Source organism: Electrona antarctica (assembly GCF_951216825.1).
Source record: "Electrona antarctica genome assembly, chromosome: 2".
NCBI classification, from domain to species: domain Eukaryota; kingdom Metazoa; phylum Chordata; class Actinopteri; order Myctophiformes; family Myctophidae; genus Electrona; species Electrona antarctica.
Window position 1 is genome coordinate 41,633,374 of NC_136807.1, and position 21,528 is coordinate 41,654,901.

Consider the following 21,528-nt stretch of genomic DNA (forward strand, 5'->3'; position numbering starts at 1 on the left):
GTGCAGAGCCATAGAGTAAGACAGAGTTACGACAACTCCGTTCACTTCATGGGGCCAGGCTCTTAGCATTGGAGTCTATGGGCTCGCGCGAGTACATGAACCACGTGACCAGGCTGTTTTCTGCACCCTCAATGTCGTAACTCTGTCTTACTCTATGGCTCTGCACACGTGACGCCACGTTGTCCAACCAGCGAACGACTTTCACTGCGCATGGCAAACGACCGTGTTGTGGCTGGCGAAGACGCGGGACAGCGAGACTAGTACATTCTCACTTCACTGGCGCCAAGGAAGAAACACATGAAAGACGTTAAACATGTCCGGTCCTACAAAAAAAAAACGAAAAACCGACGACTTTGCCAATACTTACAACAATAGTAATGTTCCACACCCAACAACGGCCAGTGAACAAGACGATGTGCGCCCAGGAGGAACGTCAACCGACCAGTTCGTTGAAGGATCCATAGTTCGCATCACACTCCGCAACTTCCTGTAAGTGGACTTTACGGGCGGTTGTCAGCCTGTCAAATAAGTCACGAATTAACGTGAACTGTTAATGCTGTTTACTCCTCACACACCGTAGCAACACATTCCAAGTGACGTTAACATAATGTATGTCATGGTTAACTTGTCTCTTGACAGAGACAAGACCAGTCACCACTACTGACACACCACAGCTGCAGCAACCTGCAGTTAGCTAGCCAGGTGACCAGGTCAACTAGTAGTCAACGTTCCTCTAGTCTAGTAAGCAACATGGACGTTGTTCCTGTTGTGTTAACAGTACACGTTAAGAGAGCGAAGAAGTGCCCATCAACTATCTAGCTAATTGAAGACAAGACAGGGGCTAGGTGGGAATGATAATAACACAATATTTGCAATTGTTTACATGTCTGCCTATTATGACATGAAAGTGAAATCAAAACTCTGTTTTGTGTATGACTCAAGTCCCCATAAAGTACTGATATAATACAGAAAAAACGTTTTGTATAGTTGTATATATTGCGGTGATGTAACATGGTGCAGCTGCAGCACACTGTTTGGGAACCACTGGGCTAATACCCAATTATTAGATGATAAACAAAAATACACTTCTGGAGAGTCCTTCATATTATTGTAGAAACAAATGTGAATAATATGGTGGCTGCTGGACAATAAGTAGGCTATTATTTTCTCAAACTAACTGCATACACCAGATCAAGTTCCAGACAAAAGAGTAAATATGCTTTATTCATTGTTTTCAAAGCTTTCTATCATATTCTACTTTTACAGGACTTACGACTATGCTGTGATGACACCAGGCCCTAATCTTAATATGCTTGTTGGGGCCAATGGGACTGGCAAGTCAAGTATTGTTTGTGCTATATGTCTGGGTCTGGCTGGTAAGACTACTGTCATGGGCAGAGGTGACAAGGTAAGCATCATAATGAATAGTTGGTCTTGTAGTCGTACAGCTAAGACAGTATGCATTTACACTGTTGCCACTGAACTACATGTATTTATGGGGACATGTACACCGTAAAATCCTTTTACGGTCAGAATTCTGAGTGTGAACATTTTACTAAATGGATCCGTAAAGCACGGGAGCAACGCATGTTCGAACGGTTCCTGCATGTTGGACTAACGCTACGTCGGTGGTTGATGATATTGATGATAGATTCTAATTCTTATCTCTAATAGTTCCTATCGTTCTCTTCCTATAGGTTGGGCTCTATGTCAAGCGGGGATGCAACAAAGGTTCAGTCAAGATTGAATTGTGAGTCATGTTTGAGTACCACAACTGTAGTTTACAATGCTTGTGCCACAAAATATATAGTAGTAAATAGTGTTTGGTCCAGCAAGCGTTTAAAGGGATAGTTCAGATTTTTTTTTACTTAAGCTGTATGAAATACTTGCCATTAATATAGTGGTTGCAACTGTATTAATTGATTGCCCGAGTCCCGTGGTGGGAGTTCTGCTCTGGTTTTGGTCAATATTAAGTAGTTCCGGTCATTTTGTGGGGGGCACAGGGGGGGCCACGCATTAAAAGTAAATTAATCCAAATTAATTTGTATTGTTGACCTATTTCTAAAATATTAGTGCAACTTTCGTTCATTTTTTACCCCTCTATCACAAGTGTTTTGTGTCCATATCACTACGCGCAAAAATAGTTCCATGTGATAGAGGGGTCAAAGTTGAATGAAAGTTGCGCTAATATTTTTCAAATAGGTCAACAATTCAAATGACGTTAGTTTTGTGAATTAATTTACTTTTACTGCGTGGCCCCAGTGCCCCACACAAAATGACCGGAACTACTTAATATTGACCAAAACCAGAGCAGAACTCCCACCACGGGACTCGGGCAATCAATTAATACAGTTGCAACCACTATATTAATGGCAAGTATTTCATACAGCTTAAGTAAAAAAAATCGGAACTATCCCTTTAAGATTTGTGTGCGACATAAGCAATTCAATATACATTGTCCTCCAGGGCTCTATAGACCGATTCAGAAACGGGTCTCATGGTCGCAGGCAACGTATTTCCTGTAGGCGGAGCCGACATATCTGCGGTTTCCCCGCACCTCCTTCTACTACAGTGAATGGAAAAGTGACTGATGTTAGTCTGCCTCAAACGTTACTCTTTTACCTGCTTTTTACTAACACTAACATTACAAAGATGCCCAGAACATCGGGATGAACCTGTGTAGTTTATGGCTGCTCCAACAGTAGTGGCAACATTCCAAAAAAAAAAACGGAATGTCAAAATATCTACCGCGGTGGCTGAGACCAGAGCCATATAGTAATGGTTGAGACAAAGCAGTGAAAGGTCCTGAAAGCTACATAACGTCAGTCTTACCCAATACCCAATCTTTCTGTTTTAGGAACACAAGGCTGCTATACTTTATACCTTTTATAAGGCATGTGAATTAAACAATATAATCCAGTGTTAAATTTAATTTATCTGCATTGGATTCCTTATACAGTATATTTCAGAGCAAAGCTCAAATGTCTTTGTATTCTCAGGTACAAGAATGGCGGTAACCTGGTGATTAGCAGAGAAATCACTGTAGAGAACAACATGTCAGTGTGGACACTGAATGGAAAGCATTCCGGCCAGAAGGCAGTGGAGGAAGAAGTCAGGGCTCTGCGCATTCAAGTCAGCAACCTCTGTCAGTTCCTACCTCAGGTGTGTACCACCGTAGACCATGGCTGTATGATGATAATGACGAGCCAAACTGATGCTAGATATTTCGGTCCAATCCTGATCATGGACAGTCCTACAGTAGACCACAGATAAAAAGAAAAAATAAATAGGTAAAAAAATTGATTTGATTAAAGTTTATATGGGCAAAAAAATATATAAATGCATTATACTTCTTTGAAAGATAATAATAAGTATATGAAACTAACATTTCACTTTGGGAACAAGCAAACTAACAAGTACAGGTAAATATAAAATCCACACAAACTAAACTTCATTTTATTTAACTACTTAAATATTAAATTCAACATTTTTTGCTTACAATGTCTAGAAAATATGGACAGCAGGTTGAAATTGGAAAAAAATCTGATCACATTGGCTGCATAACCGCTGATACCATGTAATTAAAAAAGGTAAATATAATTTACCAAATAATAATGCTCGATAACCGGTCAAACCAATATATTGGCCATGCTTTTTGTATTCGAGAAATACAGCATTCACATGTAATGCGCATTGTTCCTGATGATTCTGTGGAGACAGACACTCTCAAGACACTCTTTTGCATTGTTTAATTATCATTGACTATTTTATCTGGTTCTCAACAATAAATCACAGTAGTAGCTGCAAATCAACAATACACTCTTATATCTTACCTCGTTGCCTGTAAATGTTCTTTTTTCTTGAGACCTGTAATTTTTCTTGGGCTTGATTTGTCTCTATAGGAGAAAGTGGGTGAGTTTGCTAAAATGACCAAGATCGAGTTACTGGAGGCCACAGAAAAGTCAGTGGGAGCACCGGAGATGTACCAGTATCACTGTGAGCTCAAGAACTTTCGCACCAAAGAACGAGACCTGGAGGTGAGTGTGGCTTACACTGGCAAACACACCTGTTTACCTGTCATTAAGATTAGAGGGCAATGACATATGTTTATTTTTTGTCCTTTTCTGGACAGAATTGTAGAGAGACAAAAAAGCATGGGTAGGAGAAATTAACACATTCATTGAACCAGGGAGGATAATATGATTATACTGTGTGGATGATGAAGGCTACGCGAAGGGAATCCCCTAGTACTGGCAGTTGTTTATCAATATCAAAACAGTATTTTCAGGGGGAACGGTGGCGCAGTCGGTAGTGCTGTCGCCTCACAGCTTAGAAGGTCCTGGGTTTGATTCCCAGCCCCCAACGCTCTGGGCGCTGGGGGCGTGTTCTCTCCTCCACGTCATCAGTGCCCATACCTTATGTGGGGTTGGCGAGAGTTTGCATGTTCTCCCCGTGCCCTCTAGGGTAGCTACCCTCACAAAAAACATGCAGTAATCCTGGTCTTTATACTGCCTCCCCCTGGCCAGGGGGGAACTGGCTGGAATAACGTGTTCCTTCCACGTGCTACATCCAATTGGGGGAAACTCAGGAGAAAAGAAGTGGCTTGGACTCCTCATGCATTGAAGGAAGCATGAGTTCAGTCCGTTGCTTTCCCCAGCCCAGGTTGGCAGAGGAAGTGTAGTGCCCAGGATTGGACAATTGACTGGGTAAAAAAAATGGGCTACAAAAATCATGGGATGAATATTTAATGAAAACAACAGTATTTTCTTTCCATGACAAATTGCCTGCTCCAGCTATCCTATTTTACAAACAGAAGAAAACATAAGTAATTGTTAGAGTTTTCCTGTGAAAACAGTTTTTTTAATTTTGTGGGTGGTTTGTTGTTGTGCATTAGAACGGTCTTAAGGAGAAGGCCAGCTTCCTGGAGAGGGCCAAGCAGAGGAACGAGAGGAACAAAGTCGACATGAACCGTTACTACGAGAAGAAGAAGCATCTGGCCTTGATCCAGACGCTTGAAAGGAAGAAAGTCTGGTTGGTGAGTGGTCCAGAAATAACATACATTCTGTTTGTGTGTTTCTTCCGATAAATGAAAGTGCACTGTCATAGCTAGTGTGTATTCCTGAAACTATACTGGAAGCTGGAAGCATCATGGATGCAAGCAGCAACAACTGCCACATACTGTAGCTTCTGCCATGTTAATTAAATGAACATGCTACACCAGCAATGTACGCTGCAAGGTGGACAACAAATTAAATGGTAAATGGTAAATGGTGCATTTATATAGCGCCTTTATCCAAGGCGCTTTACATAGATTGTGCATTACATTCACCCATTCACACACACATTCATACACCGATTGCGGCAGAAGCCATGCAAGGTACCAACCAGCACATCGGGAGCAATTTGGGGTTCAGTGTCTTGCCCAAGGACACTTCGACATGTAGACAGGAGGAGCCGGGATTCGAACCGCCGACCCATGGATGATTGGACGACCTGCTCTACCTCTTGAGCTACAGTCGCAATTTTCGCCCCATTACAACTTTATATATTTGTGTCATGTCTTGCAACCTGATATAGTAGCTGCATTTCCCCCCGCTCCACTCCGCTCGTATGCTCTGATTCAGTCATAGCAACACATAGAAATACAATACGCGGTGTATTATTTATCAACATCAGTGTGCCGTTTTTTGTGCCACAGTATTCAACTGAAGAAAGGCAGTCTGCGCCGCGGCCAAATATTTATCAGCTTGGGAAAACATGAAAATGTTTTAGAATCATGCAGTACAGAATCCTCTGCAAAACTCTGGCACTCATGACGTTTCTAGTGACGTTTCAGTGTATGTATGTAATGTTATGTGTCACGCTAAACCTCCTTTTTCTGCAATTTTCAGGAATATAATAAGATTCGTACAGAGCTTGAAGATGTGAAGAAAGAACGTGACGAGGCAAAGGGTCTGTTTTCCAGCCTGAAGCAGGCCCAGGCACCCATTCTGAAGAAAACCCAGACCATTGAAAAGCAGCTGAGGCCAGTTGAGGCCCAGTTACAGGCCAAGGTCAGGAGGGAGGGGTATTTGTCTACCTTATTCGGTTCCAGTACTAGATCTAACCCTGCAGAATGACAATGATCGTCTAAGTAACAATATTTGAATAACAAGGTATTGAATGGTCATTGGTCATGATAGTAGGATCCTGCTATCCTGCATAATTCATATTTTTTAGATATTCATCACCTATAATCATTAGTGAGTGTTTGATCTAGGCTGCGCCACTGGAGAACTAAAATCATAAATCAGAGATCTGATACATCAACTCTGTGAATGCCGCCTTTTCATTGTAGGTGCTGAATGGTGGATAACCATTATTAAAATGCATGCACCAATTTATTGTCTCTCCTATTTTAAAATTGGCTTAAGGGGGGAACGGCCGGCGGAACACTACCATGTCACTCTTACTAACCATAAACACCCCAGAGGCAGGACCACGTCACTCAAACAAATATGATATGCCCATATATGGGTACAATAGGGACACAGACAGACAGGTACTACTCTGACAAAGCCCCTGAACTCTAGATATGAGGGTCATGTAAACGTTCTGGCAATGTTGCAGGGGAGCCTCCTTTCATCTTGTTTGTGCAGCTGTGCAAACCACTCTTCTCACTGCAGGTATTTTAGTTGATGGCAGCGTCCACTCCTCACAGATGGCAAAACATTGGCATGATTTCTATTTTCTGTTGTTTGAAATCTATTTGACTTTTAACATTAGTTCATCCAGTTATATGAGATTGATTCATTGTGCTTTTACAGTGCTTGATTGCTTAATTCAAAAATATATATATGTTGGATAAACTAGCTACGTAGCAACAGGTATAACAGTGCTATCAGTGCTAGAAATGTTCTACCTCAAAAACAAACTTTTACTCAACCAAAGGCTATCGGAGCCACAAGCAAATCGACAAAACAACTTCACAATTGTTTAGACTTGCAACTTTGTATGCGCTCACCGTGTCCCTTCTGTTAGTTTCTTCTGCTAGTTACAACATTCTCCTGCCATTGCCCTTGACATATGTACTAGCATTAAAACTGGACTTGATCCATGGGCGATATACTCTGGACTTTATAAGTAGTTAGGATGGAAATCAAATGCAATGTAGAGGACAAATTTAGTTTACCCTACCAGTAAGACACCCTGAAAGTTTCCCTTTTAATCATGCACTGCTGCAAATAACTTGGCATATTTAATTTTCAGGATGAAAGGATTTGAGAATAGCATTGCACTTCTTGTGCAACATTTTATTTAAATATCCTACTTTTGCACAGCAGAAAGCAAGTGTCTCAACAACAACAACAGTCTTTTTGACTCGCTACGTTAGTTCTATTTATGTATGGGCCTAAATGACCCTCCCAATTTCTCATCCCAGTGCATTTACAGAATCATGTGATTTACTGTATGCAACACCATATTCAAAAAGAGTGAAAAAGCTGGCCGTAACCAGAAATATGCCTTCTATGTATGGCTATTGAGCAGCTATTTAAACTATTTCTGTGCAGTTCTGCATCAGCGTGCATTCATATTCTCCTTGAGAGCATATTAAAAGCCAATATGTTTCTCGTTCTCGTTCTGTCCCAGAGTACCAACTGCAGTTGGTACTCTGGGAATAATTTGCATCTATGACATGCAGAGACACGAGGGTTTGAAATCTAAAATTCAAAAATATTTACCACTTGTTTTGTACTTCGCCGTATGATGGTGTGACCAGTGTTGCATGGCAAAAATAAGTGAGCTTGCAACATTTTTGCTTATAATGGCATTCCCAAAATGACATTTTCGATCGTTGCATCAAAGGCCTAAGGCGGGCCCAAACCACACCAATGATTCGCCCTTGCAACCAAACAGTTGTGAGTAGTTGCATGCAACCAATATCCCCAATGGCAGTTGCAAGGAGTTGCATTGTCATGACATGTCCTTAAAACTGTTTTGTTGCAAGGAGTTGCGACTAGTTGCAAGGTGTTGCATGGCAAATCATTTGTGTGGTTTGGGCCCAATAGCTGTCGTAGTACATTCCTTATAATATGCCCAGAGTTGAATGTGGTGTTAAAATGCTGATCATGGTGACATAACAGACATACATGCATCATAAACCTGACATTTATTTCAGTCTGCCGACATCAAAGAAGCTTCTCGGAAGTGCAAACAGAAGCAGGACTATCTGGACCGAAAGCACAAAGAGGTGAGACTCTTGATAAATGTTTACAATACACATGTACAGTACATGTACAGTACAATGCATCGTATTGCCCATGAACTCTACACTACCGGCTTGTAGATCTGCTATTTTTGAAAAATCGTGAAAATGTGGCACAAATCTTTGAATATATATTCTTTCAGAGCGAACGTTTTTAACTCAAATATTTGCTTCTGGGGGGGTCCCTGAAACAGCATATTTTCAGATGGTGGTCGGTGGTCTATTACATATAATTTTTGGGGTCCTTGACATGAAATATTGAGCACCACTGATATAGAAACATAGGTATTTCAGAAAACTGTCGTGAATTTAGAAGACATTTTTCAAATTTCGACGTCAGGCCTAAATTGGTTAAAAGCCCATCACAATGTATTTCTCACACTGTCCTTTTTAGATTGACGACATCAAGCAGTCCCTGAGGCTCAAGCAGACCGAGGAGGAAGACCGCCAGAAGCGACTCCTCAACACTAGACGGTTGATTGACGAGCTGAGGGCGGAGCTGGCAAACGTCGCCAACCAGCCAGACTTGGTTCCTCAGATCGAGGCTGTCAACGCAGAGCTGAGGACCATCCAGGAGGAGAGGGCCAACATCGATGGAGAGAAGGATGGACTCGGCAGGAGGAGGGCCAACACCCAAGCAGAACTCAGAAGTGCGAGAGTCTCACACACACGCGCATCACTCAACCTTCACTCACCAACTGATATATTACCAAAACACCATTTTTTTCCTTTTTAACGTAGATGTTTATTTACCTTTCTGCAGTTTGTGTCAGCAAATTAACCAAAATCACGCACAAAAAAAGGACAATTCGGCAGACATATAAACATATGTACTCAAAATACAGATCAGTATAGCAGGACAGTAGCATTGCACATACGGGGGGGAAAACATACACTCATATAGGGAGAAGTTAAGATAACCTATTGCCACCTATTACCAACTTAATCTGGAGTTTAGCATATGAAAGGGAGTCTACTGCTGTGCCTCAGCCAAACGAAGACAAGCCCGGCACTGGAGCAGCTCAGACAATTAAAGCCTATTAAGTACAAAAAGTAATGACTGACATTTGGATGCTACTGCATCTTCAATTTAATTGTTAATAAAAGAGGCTTTAATTGTCCAAACTGCTCTAGTGTCTTCTCTACATAATGCTAGCTATGTTGTCATTGATGTCAAGTTGACAATGTTTGCCCCAGGTCTGTCAAAAAGACTGAATGACATGAACAACATGATGAACGTCAAAGAGGAGACGCTCAGGCGGCGCCACAAGGACACACACAGCGGCATCCAGTGGCTCAGGCAGAACAGAGAGATGTTCACTGGAAATGTCCATGAGCCCATCATGCTTGTGGTAAGTTGAGACTTTTATCATCTCACATGGTTGGCACACACTCTTCTGAGATTACTTTTGCCAAATTGCCATTCCACAAACCCAGGTTTGAGGGGTAAAAAAACAGTTGACATGATTTTCCACCTTTCAGATATTGCCATGTACATCTCATCCTACATGCCATGCCACTCAATTTCAGTTTTATGTACAATTGACTGTCAACTTATATATCCCTAGTGTCATTAGTAATTTGCTGTCATCCCACGACGCAAACAACAGTTTTACTGTTGTTTTTCTAAGGGTTTTTCCACATTTCTTTATTAGTAACTGTTTCTTTTTAACGCATCCCGACACATTGAGGTTGAGTTTTTGTTTTTGACGTTGCTGAAACATCTTTCACACATTCAAGTGTTGATGGATTCTTCTCAGCTTGTGTTGAATGCTCCCCCCCCCCCCCTCTCTCTCTCTCTCTCTCTCTCTCTCTCTCTCAGATAAATGTGAAGGACAGCCGCTTTGCCAAGTATGTTGAGAATCACATCGCCTTCAATGACCTGCGGGCCTTTGTTTTCCAGAGAAAGGATGACATGGAGAAGTTTAATACAGAGGTCAGATGATAGATGGGTGGATGGATGGATTTTATTTTGTTATTCAACACAACTTACACAAGTGTATTTATTTTACAAATTTACATGGCATCAATCCAATGCAAAAAAAGCAATCATTATAATAATGTAAAAGTGTTAGTAGTAGCAATAATAAAAAACAGTAAGAAAAGACTGTGTATACAGTCAGTGAAGGGTTCATATTGTCCGGGGGGGGATCACAAGAGTTCAATAGAATAATGGCGGAAGAAGCTGTGGATCCGCTGGTTGAGGTCTTGGGGCATCTGTTGCCCTTTCACCTCTGAGTGGTTGGGGTAGAACAGTCTATTGTTGGGGTGGGAAGCATCCTTGATGATACTAAGGGCCTTAGACCGGCAGCGTTGTTTGTTCATGGACTCAATTGATGGCAATGAAGAGCCTATGATACGCTGCGCAATTTTCACCACAGTTTCCATACCAAGCTGTAATACAGTAGGTGAGTGTACTTTCAATAGTAAGGCGGTAAAAGTTTTCCAGAGTCAGGTGGGATAGATTGACTCGAGATGTACAGTATGCTTGCTTGATTGTTCAAATCTAAGGTGACATTCACACCAGAAAGCTTAACTGCGATTAAAACGAATCCTGCTGTGTATTGTCCGAAAGTGCGCTTCGTTTGGCAGGTGTGAAGGCTCATTCAAATCCTAATGCGCATCAAAGAACCGCATTCTACTCTGCCAAAAACGGGGGTTTCGCTTCGCTTCCAATCGCACTTGATTTCGATTCGGTGCAGGTGGGAATGCAATCCGTAGCAAATAAAGGAAATGAAGCAAACTATGTGGCGGATAAGGAGCTGCACAGTGGGAGGCGGAGAAGGGATATTCATTTTACGTGGTCAAATAAGGAGACCGAAGCCCTCATCGAAATATGACGACGAGCACATTAAAAACACTGCAGTGTACAGAATATTCTGTCTGTCTGTCGTGCGTAAACATGGAGGGCTGTCACTGTGTGTGGGGATCTGTGTGTGGGAGTCTTTCTTCATCTTGTTTAAATATAAATACTTCAAAATTAAAACACATGTTTAGCTCAGCATGATTTATAAACTGTAGGCATAGCTAACATGGCATATGCATAATAATTGTAGGCTATATGGTGATCGACCTAAGATGCATTAAGTGGCTGGTTTATCTTCCCCGCTCCTGATATTCTCACATTCTGTTTATACAGTATTAAAGGGCTTATTAAATTAAAAAAATATTATAAATATAAAATCACAACAAGAGCATTCATTTATTGTTATTTTGCTATATAGCAGACATTTATTCAAACTATTGCGTCTGGCATTTTGTTTTAAAATACAAAATGAGGTCATGGGTGGTGTGTCCGACTTTTATTCAAGTCAAGTCATCAATAGAAGAAATCTTCTTAATTAAAAAAAGGGTAATGGTTGACCTTGTGTTTCCACAGAATGTTAATGTCAATTAATAATTGTCATCACATAGTTGTGACTCTATGCTCTACCTTTGTGTGAGACTTGTTCATTATTACAAACGGAGCTATTGCAGATCAAAGGAATAACAAGGAGCTCTCTTGTTTTCTATTTTGAATTTCACCTACGTGACCTCAACTCTGCATCTGTGGGAAAACTTGTTTTGACACAATCTCCCCAAATAAGATGTTAATATTCCAACCTTGTCTGTGTCCTGATCACCAGGTCCGTGACAGGCTGAACTTAAGGGTGAACACCATCTCTGCACCAGCAGAGTCAGTTTCCAGCCGCCCTCCGTCTCAACCTCTCGAGTCCCTGAAGTGAGTGCCACCTTGTCCTGTTCTATTCAGCAAATGTGAAAAATGAACACTGCCACACTTTAACCCTAGCATCCTTTTTTGGGGTGAACATCGATCTGGCAATAATCTGTTATTTGCGGAGAATATATTTAGGGGACGGCCTAGTTGAGCCCCCAGGCACCGGGTCAGGAGGTAGAGTCAAAAATATTTTTCTTGGAAAAACAAAAACATATTTAATTGTGTTTTCATGGACTGATGCCCCACATCTACTTGGTATTCTTAATCTTTACATGGCAATGTTTAGGGAGTATGTATAATTTATGTTCTGGTGTTTTGGTTTGCTTTTCTATGTACTATGTATTAACTAATGCAGTATTGGATCGAAATCCCCCCCAGGCAGCTATAAAGAAAAGTATATGATATTTCTCTACAGGCGCTTCGGTTTCTTCTCTTACCTGCGTGAGATGTTTGACGCCCCTGACGAGGTGATGAGTTACCTGTGTCAACAGTACAGGGTGCATGATGTCCCCGTGGGAGACAACAAAACCAAAAGCATGATCAAAAGGGTCCGTTCCTCTTCCCACTTTAATGCATTCATGTATTATTTGATTATCTTTAGTTTTTATATACTATATATTTGACTTATTAGTTTACCTGCATTATTTCTGATAAATGCTTTGAGCAGAACTTGAAGTGTCAAATACTGTATATAAATAACTCTTGATTGCATTGGGACAAAAGAGAATTAATGAAATGTAGACACTAACTGCTAAATGTTTAGGAGCATCCTTTTATCCTGATCCTGATCCCTCTGTTTACATCCGTGATTGATCACAGGTGATTGAGGAGCCCAACCTAAGAATACTGTACACAAGTGATGAGAGGTACCAAGTGAAGAGATCCTTCTATTCCAACAAGATCAGCACCAGTAACTCGGCCATCAACCCATCCCAGTACCTCAACATCACAGTGGATGCTGAGGAAAAAAGCAATGTGGAGAAGCAGCTTAAGGTGAGGGAAATATGAACCCAGGTCGAGCCATACCGATGTATCAGTTGAGCCAATATATCAGCCTTTATTTTACTGTTTTGATGACGTCGCTATCAGCAATTATTTTTACCCACTTTCAAACTGACATCCTTATTTTGGGCATGTCATAGGAGAATATTAAGTCTAACATTTTCAAAAATAGCAGAAACCAGTAGCTTATATCAGCTATTTTTTAACTTTTTTGAATAGGACAGTACAGTAGGTGGTTAAATAATCAAATCAAAGCTTTGCGAATGGATTTGAAAATAATCAGTGGTCTAAAAGTTCTGGCTTCGGATGGGCTTCTCTTGTGACCCCACAAGTGCTGGGTTGTCTGTCACTTGGACAACTGCAATGACGCCAGTAGGGGGCACTTAGTGACTGAGTGAACTGCTTTTTGGGAGTCCATAACAGTGACAGTGGTTCTCAAACCTTGGGGCTCAGGGCATCCCTATGATTATCCATTAATAGTATTTCTCCCACCTCAAATTACTTTTTGCACCTATTCATGTCATCTTAACATAAATGTATACATTTCCCCCACTGAGAATGAGATGTGTTTTGTGAGGAAAACTTGAGAGAATATTCGTTTGGTTTTGAATTGATTGAATAAATAAATACATTTAAACTTTGATAAAGTAATTGTATGTGTGACAATAAGAATGTTCCCTCCCAGATTAGAGATTCTGGGGTTGAGTGATAATTGCCGATTAGTTGATATATATATAGCCCTGTTTTGTGCTTGAAGGTGATTCACTTATCTTTTTAGATTATATTAAAAATAGTTGAAATGACTGATATTCTTGTTCTGTCTACGGTGGCCAGGCGTGTGAGGTGAGTCTAAAGGAGATTGATGAGCAGTTGAAAACACTGCAGCAGCGAGCCTCGCAACTGGACCATCGCGATAACGAGTTACGAGCAGAGAAGAAGCGCCTCTCTGAGATGAAGGGGAAAAAGAGACAACTGGAGCAAAAGATCAGTACCAAGGAAGACAGGTACACACACACACTACACAGTAGTGTTTTTTTTAAAGGAATATTAAAACATCATTTTAACAGGCCTAATACCCCAGTACACACACATGCGCACACACCCAGGAGGACAGGGCCGGTGTGTGTGTGTGTGCGCGCACACACACACACACACACACACACACACACACACACACACTACAATACAATACAATACAATACAATACAATACAATACAATACAATACAATACACCAAGGAGGACAGACAGAAAGTCTCAGTAGAAGGAACAGGAAACAAAAAGTCCCTCTTTTCTTGGTGCTTATAGTCTGAAGCAGATGGAGCAGGGTTCCATAGACCTGAAGAAGGCTGAGGCAGAGATCAACAGCAAAATTGCAGCAGTCCATGCCCAGAAAGTGGATATAGCCTCCGAGCTTGTTGCCCAGATGAAGGTATGGAATCATAATGGCTGATGCTATAGAACCCCACCTGACAGCTGTCGTAGACTTAAAAAGAATTGTCGGTGTTAAGACTCTTATCCTGTGTTATTATATTATTGCTGGGAGTCTGGTGCAACACACAGGTCCTCGCTGTACTCGAGACGTAGGAGGGGCCCGGACAGGAGGCAACCCACAGAGCCTAGTCCCTCCACATGGTGGGGGGACTAGGATTGTGCGGCCCTTTCCCTAGTGGGTCTGATCCATAGACTGTAAAAGGTCTGATCGAGGGTAGCTACTGGGACGTAAGTCGGGACTTGATCACCCCGGCTGGGTCACCCGAGTGAGGGGTATGATGTTTGCGAGACCCGAAACCCCGATGACCTTGGGATACATCACTGAGGATACGTCCCAGTTGCATCCATGCGATGTATTTTCGTTTGCTTTCTGTGTTTGTCTTGAACAGATTTTATGATTATTTTTTTTTTCATTATTTTTCATCCTATTGTCTTGCATACTGCTTTTTTTTGTTTGTTTAGTTTTCATCATGTTATATCCTCGGCCCTTCTTGTTTTTTTTTAAAAAAATAGCGGAAATAGAGAATAAAGAGAATCAGCCGACGGTGGAAAAAGTACCAATTCATTGAAAGATTTTGTTTTATTATTTTATTATTCATTCTTTTTATCCAAACACAGACTGTGAACTCATAGATTGGCTACTTTTTCACGACACCTTGTACAACACCCCAGCGTGCAATTATGACCGTGAAGGAAATATCTTCTCATTCAAACCATATTTGGATGTATAACTTCATCCTTTTCATTCCATTTTTGTGCGTCATGGCTGCAGTTTATCATTGAGTGTAAAACATATGATGGCACTGATGAAAACCTTGATGCAAAATTCATGCCTGTACATGTAGGCACTGACGATAAAGCCTTGTGAGTAGCACTATAATACTCAGTGAGGATTTTATTGCTTCAATTGAATATCGGTAATGATTATATCTCAACCAAGGTTCTTGTTTAATAGGTTGATAATAGGCCAGCATACAATATTCTGTCTGTCTTTTCCATCTGTGTAGCTGAAAGCAGCACTGAGCATGGAGAAGGTGTACTTAGCTCTGGAGACTGTGGGGCTGAGTGCAGAGAAGACCAAACTAGAGGAGGACCTTAGAAGCAGTGCGGCTGAACTCAGAGGTCTTGATGTAAGGACACACACACACACACACACACACACACACACACACACACACACACACACACACACACACACACACACACACACAAGTCTTGCTGCGTTATTATTGAGAATTGTAGAAAAGTAGAGAGAACACCACCAGCAGCTATATTACAGATTGATTAAAACAATGTTTTATTCATTATAGTAAGTCCCATAATAGCTTTAAGTGCAATAAACACTTTGTCCACCAGCTGAGTAAGCGGTCAATAGTGATGGGATGTTTAAACCGTCAACCTTTTCTAAAACAACGCGTGTCACCATCTGTTGAGGATAAACTATTGTTAACTTATTGTACATAATTGCAACTCGTATAAGAATATAGAAGTGTTACAAGTGTTAAACATTTTCAAAGCCGTTCTTAGACTGGATGTAACACGTTAATTAGATCGACATGCGAGCACACTGCTTTAATGTGCTGTGTCGGCACATCAGTGTGCCAACCTGACATGCGGCAGTTTTGCGGCACTATCTATTTAAAGTAACTTGCCCAACACTGTAAATATCATACATCTTTCTACACATACACTTTGTTGCATGTTATGGTTTGTGCTCTAACTATTTATCTACCTTTGTAGCAAGCATGCAGTCATCTGGACCAGAGGAAGAAAGTACTGACAGAGTCCTTAAGATGCCAGATGGGGAAATTCAGGGAAATATGTAACTTGACCGGTGGAGAGGACGTCATAAACAACTTGGCCACTGTCAGTATTCAAGTTTTATTTTGTATTGATTTATACTACTGAGAGAATGAGGAATAAGTATTTGTGTGATGGATGTGAAGGGAAAACAAGACTTCATTCCCTTGCTGAGCAATTAATAGTAATAATGCATTTCCTTCAAATCTTCCCCCATTATTACATAAAGTAAGCACTTTCAGATTAAAGCCTTGTTTATTTTGTATAAGAGAAACAATGGCTCATAGCTCTGGGTACTAGACTCAATACATTGGCTCACTGACAAGTGTCGCCACTGGCCAGTCAACCAATCACAGCTGGGGGACATTAATGACTCATGTAAGCCACTAGAAATGTGAGGCAAGTGGCCTTTGAAATGTTACAAATTGTATACGTGAGCCACAACATCTTATATCAACATAATTTATATTTCTAAAATGTCACTCGGCCATGTTTTCTCTGTGTGCAGTCTCTTAGCCATCTCCCCAATAATGTGGACGAGATTGACGTCATGCTGAACGAGGAGAGGTCCAGGGCAGAGTGCTTCACTGGCCTCAATGAGAATGTAAGTCAATCTTCACTCAAGTTGGAGTTCACATTAGTAACCTGAATGTTTCAGGTGCCCCGTCAAAGATGTTACCAGGGACAGGGAAAAGGTTTTTACATTCCCAATCCCACACTGTTTCCTAGGTTGTTGAAGAATACAACAGGAGCGAGCAGGAAATCAAAAGCCTTGAGAAAGAGGTGACCGACAAGACCAGTCAACTGGATGTCTACAGACAGAACATATCAGAGGTACGTTAAAAGTAGCAGGCGCAGCCTCCAGTAATATAAAAAGAAGCAATGGCACAAGCTGCTATTCTTATTGGTTCATAAGTTTCCCATTAAACAGGCCAGAGCCCATTAGTGCCGACTCATCTTTTTGAGCCCTTCCAATTTGGGAAACCATTCGGTAAAAAGAAAATCACACTTGTGTGAAGTGATGCACACTCTTATCATATTACATCATCATACATCATCGCATTCCGTGCTCATCCAATCAAATCATCACATTCTGTGGTACAAACACACAAAGCTGTGCATAGGAGGGGCTAGTGCCCGTTAAAAAAATACCTTTTGTTTTTACCTCTGAGGCACCACCTCCTTTTTGAGTGGTGTAAACCACTCCTACAACTGGCTTTGTTAGTTTACGTGTCTGTTCGTACCAAAAAATGAGCATGGTTGCTATGGTCACCCAATTCACCCGGGTGTGATTTCAGCTTTGTTAGTTTACGTGTCTGTTCGTACCAAAAAATTAGCATGGTTGCTATGGTCACCCAGTTCACCCGGGTGTGATTTCATTACGTCAGGCCACAGCTGATCAGGCTATATAAGACCTTACACCACTCAGTTCACACGGGTGTGATGTTTTGTGTAGAAACAGGAACTCTGTTTGCCTCCTCTGCTTTCTTACGCCACTTCCTCCTGGCTGCGTTTATTCCTACCAACAACAATACTACATATTGACACATTCTGCTGTTAGCAGAATTTGTCTTGAGAGATTAGAGCCCTACTAATGTAAGATTTTTGGGTCTGAACTCTGATCCCGATTTGGAAAAGTCCTAGACCATTACCAATGTTTTGTTAAAAGAAAAAATACGAGATCTATTGGCTCACATGATGCAATGCGATGCGTTGTGAGCTTGTTTATCTGTTATTTTTGAAAATGACAATTTTCACCTATAATGACATGCCCAAAATAGGGATGCGAGGTTGAAAGTGTTTAAAATTGTGACACATCGGCTGTATAATTGCCTCAAAAAAGTCCTCAAAAAGTCCTCAAAAAAGTCAAATAATAACTAATAATTGTTCTATCGCTCTGGCTCTACTCGAGTGGCCACATAGCTAATAGAGCAGTCTGATTGGATAACATGACAAAAGAGCGCCTGCAGGGATACTATCATTTGATATTATGAAATGTTGCACATATCCTCAGTTTGTAATATTCCCGTCTATGTGTACTTTTATTTGTCTGGGTTTCTTGCAGGCTAAGGAGCGCTGGCTTAATCCCCTCAAGCAGCTGGTAGAAATAATCAATGAGAAGTTCAGTGACTTCTTCCGCTCCATGCAGTGTGTCGGTGAGGTTGACCTGCATTATGAGAATGAGGTATGGAGACTCTGCGTTCCGTGCACAGGACTCAGAGACAATGATGAACACCAACATTTGCCCCACACTACAAAATGCAATTGATTAATTAACCGTACACAAAAATAATTTGGTGGGATCGGATGCAATGAAGTCCACAAAATGTGAAACTTCTAAATTGGGGAGAAAATAATTGACATTAAATCGAACAATATTTTAAAGTAATTATAAGAAATGGTGCATTAGCTCAGCTAACCCACTGCTTGACATCACATCCAAATTACCGTACATCCAAATGTCAAATTCACAAGAGAGATGTGCCTGAAATTAACTCTTCTTTTTGTTGTGGAATGATTGGCGTGTGCCCACTTTAGGAAGAATACGACAAGTACGGGATCCGAATCCGGGTGAAGTTCCACAGCAGCACTCAGCTTCATGAGCTCACACCACACCACCAGAGTGGAGGGGAGCGCAGTGTGTCCACCATGCTCTACCTCATGGCTCTGCAGGAGCTCAACCGCTGCCCCTTCAGAGTGGTGGATGAGATCAACCAGGTACTCGACCCCATTCTAAAATCACCGGGTGGCTTCTAAATCCTTATCCTTATATTTACTTTTGAATCCATTTAGACCTGAGGCCGATTCCAAAAATGCCTTCTGAATCCTTTGAAGTTTTCTGAAAAAAACTCAAATATTTATTCAAACAATTACAAAATTAATTATGTTATACTGTACATAGCTAGTTCCTGGATTGAATGGTAAAAAGGGGTTCCCATCCTCAATGGTTAAATGCTGTTGTTGTCGTCGGGTGGAAACCTTGTATGTCCGAAACCGTTCCTTCTTGAAATCGAGGCTTTGTGCGCTTGTACATCTGCTATTTTCACTACTTTTGTGAGGCACTCTTGTACGATGAAGTAGGGCTTTAATTTACAAAAAAACAAACTTGGAGATACACAGCGGTAGTAGGTACCCGCAGGAGACCCACGCAAAATGTTGCGGGCACGGGCAGTATTTAAATACCCCGCAAAATCCTCCATCATCCCGCAATTAACCAGATATAGAGCTTATATACTTATCAAATCTTATAAATCTTATATTATATACTAGCTAGATATGAATTTGTCTACTTGCAGAGGAGAACGTAATTTCTCGTGCACGCCTGCTCAATCTCATTCCGTTTGGGTACGTTTTTGGGATCTCATTGGAAATATACTGTATATACGGCAGGACTCTGGTCTAAATGGATTAATGTAAATTAGTGGTTCTCAAAAAAGGTTCATGTCATGCCCCCCTCCATTAGATGTTGAGTGTCTAATGGTGGAATTATCTACAACATTAATAATTAATACAACTAGAAAGATTCTGCTCAGAGTACATATCGCTGCAAATGTCAAGATATGACATTCCCACCTCCGATATCGGTGAATAATTTTGCCCTTGCCTGTGATTGTGACTTTGACCTTTCCAAAACAAAAGTTTATCATGTCTTCAGCCTGCCCGAAGACATGAAGGCATGATAAACTGCCTTAACTGCCTTTTTTTCACCATCCTCCTGGAACATCCCAAAATACAAATTAATGTGGACCGTCCTGAATGTATCAACCATCATTGTTTAGAAAGATTGAATCATTATAAATCTGCTACCCTGTTCCATAGAAAGTCTCTAACCTTTCTTCTATAAGCACCTCTAGTATTTAAACATGCGTAGTAGAAGGCTGTTCCATAACAAGAACACACACTGGTCCTGTTAATATAGCTATACTGAATATGGACGATTGTTACCTGGGAATATGTGATGCCGCTTCGCTTCTGTTGTTCCATGTTGATCTGTACCGGCAGCAGTCCTACCCTTTTGAATTAATCACTACCAACTGCAGCAATATACAGCATGTTGGGGAAACTACAAAACCTAATCAACCACAGACTATTTACCTTATATCACCAAATAGTAGGCTGGGCGTTTGCCGTTTAATATGCAAAAAGCAGCAGGCTTTTATTTATTTTTGCACTGGCCTGCAGTGCACTAGGCCATTATTTGGTTACATTTCCAATTAGGCTGAATGAACTGCAAATAATAGCCCGGGCGGACCCAAATTAGGCTGAAGAAACTGCAAATTATATTATTTGGGACACCGGTGTTTATTTGAACCGGCGCACAAAAGGGGGTCAGACCCCCTGCTACTATTTGCGCCCATGCTGCTTTTTGGTGATATACGCTGGCTAGTTGATTATGAGGGGTTAGTCCTCAAACCTACACAATGTACTATATATGGTCAAGATGCACATTTCATGCATCTACCTGCGGTTCAGAGCCAGTAAAGAAATAGTCTTCTTTATGTGGTTGACCTACTGTACCTCTCTTTGCTCCCCTAAACAAACAGGGAATGGATCCTATAAACGAAAGACGTGTCTTTGATATTGTGGTCCGAACAGCATGCAAGCAGAGCACATCCCAGTACTTCTTCATCACACCAAAAGTGAGTATTTGTAGAGAGAGAGAGAGAGATGGTCACAATTTGTTTTGTTTTTTTTGTCTTTTCTGAAATATTCCACATCATTGTTTGTTTTCAGCTCCTGCAGAACTTGCAGTATGGTAAAGAAATGGTGGTTCTGCTGGTCAACAATGGTCCAGATATACTGGTCTCCAATGAGTTTGATGAACGGGCCTTCATCAGGCGCAGAGGGAGATTCGGAGCCAAACCAAAGGCCTGAAAACACTGGCCAAGTTATTTTACTTTATTATGTTATTTCATACGGTTGTATTTTACCACTTTACATTTTACAGTTTTATTGTTATTTAGTAAGATGTCTTTGTTTGTTTGATTAAAATAAATTGTTCTAATTTCAGAATGGCTTTCAAATAAATTCTTCTAATTTCAGAATCCCTTTCAAATAATGATTGTTCAATCCTTCAATGCATCAGAATAGCCAACCTATATCTAACATACCGTACTGTAATTGTCCAGAAAATACACATATATACATATGCTGTACTAAGTTCTACAGTTCTTAACCCTTAGTTTAAGACCTGGGGCTGATTCTACAAATGCCTTCTAAATCAGGGGTTCCCAAACTTTTTTCGCCCAGTTACTTCTTGGGGGGAAGAA

At 41.0% G+C, this 21,528-nt stretch overlaps 1 protein-coding gene across 1 annotated transcript; it reads left to right on the forward strand.

Annotated features, from left to right (window-relative positions):
* Positions 1–224: 224 nt before the first annotated feature.
* Positions 225–21,299, forward strand: smc5 (structural maintenance of chromosomes 5). The gene is made up of 24 exons (XM_079524643.1): positions 225–489; positions 1,267–1,408; positions 1,698–1,750; positions 3,000–3,162; positions 3,903–4,037; positions 4,895–5,035; positions 5,892–6,053; positions 8,159–8,230; positions 8,640–8,895; positions 9,443–9,597; positions 10,068–10,181; positions 11,872–11,966; positions 12,379–12,511; positions 12,783–12,956; positions 13,800–13,969; positions 14,273–14,396; positions 15,466–15,588; positions 16,199–16,324; positions 16,767–16,862; positions 16,988–17,092; positions 18,324–18,443; positions 18,797–18,976; positions 20,803–20,898; positions 20,993–21,299. Exons 1-24 carry the CDS (start codon positions 314–316, stop codon positions 21,131–21,133), a joined length of 3,252 nt encoding a protein of 1,083 aa, XP_079380769.1. The 5' UTR covers positions 225–313; the 3' UTR covers positions 21,134–21,299.
* Positions 21,300–21,528: the final 229 nt, after the last annotated feature.

Excerpts from the sequence above, each read along its gene's own strand:
- smc5 (XM_079524643.1), top strand. The coding sequence starts at position 314 with ATGTCCGGTCCTACAAAAAAAAAACGAAAAACCGACGACTTTGCCAAT. Across the intron at positions 4,038-4,894 it reads CCAAAGAACGAGACCTGGAG|AACGGTCTTAAGGAGAAGGC; the intron begins GTGAGTGTGGCT and ends GTTGTGCATTAG. Across the intron at positions 16,863-16,987 it reads TCACTGGCCTCAATGAGAAT|GTTGTTGAAGAATACAACAG; the intron begins GTAAGTCAATCT and ends ACTGTTTCCTAG.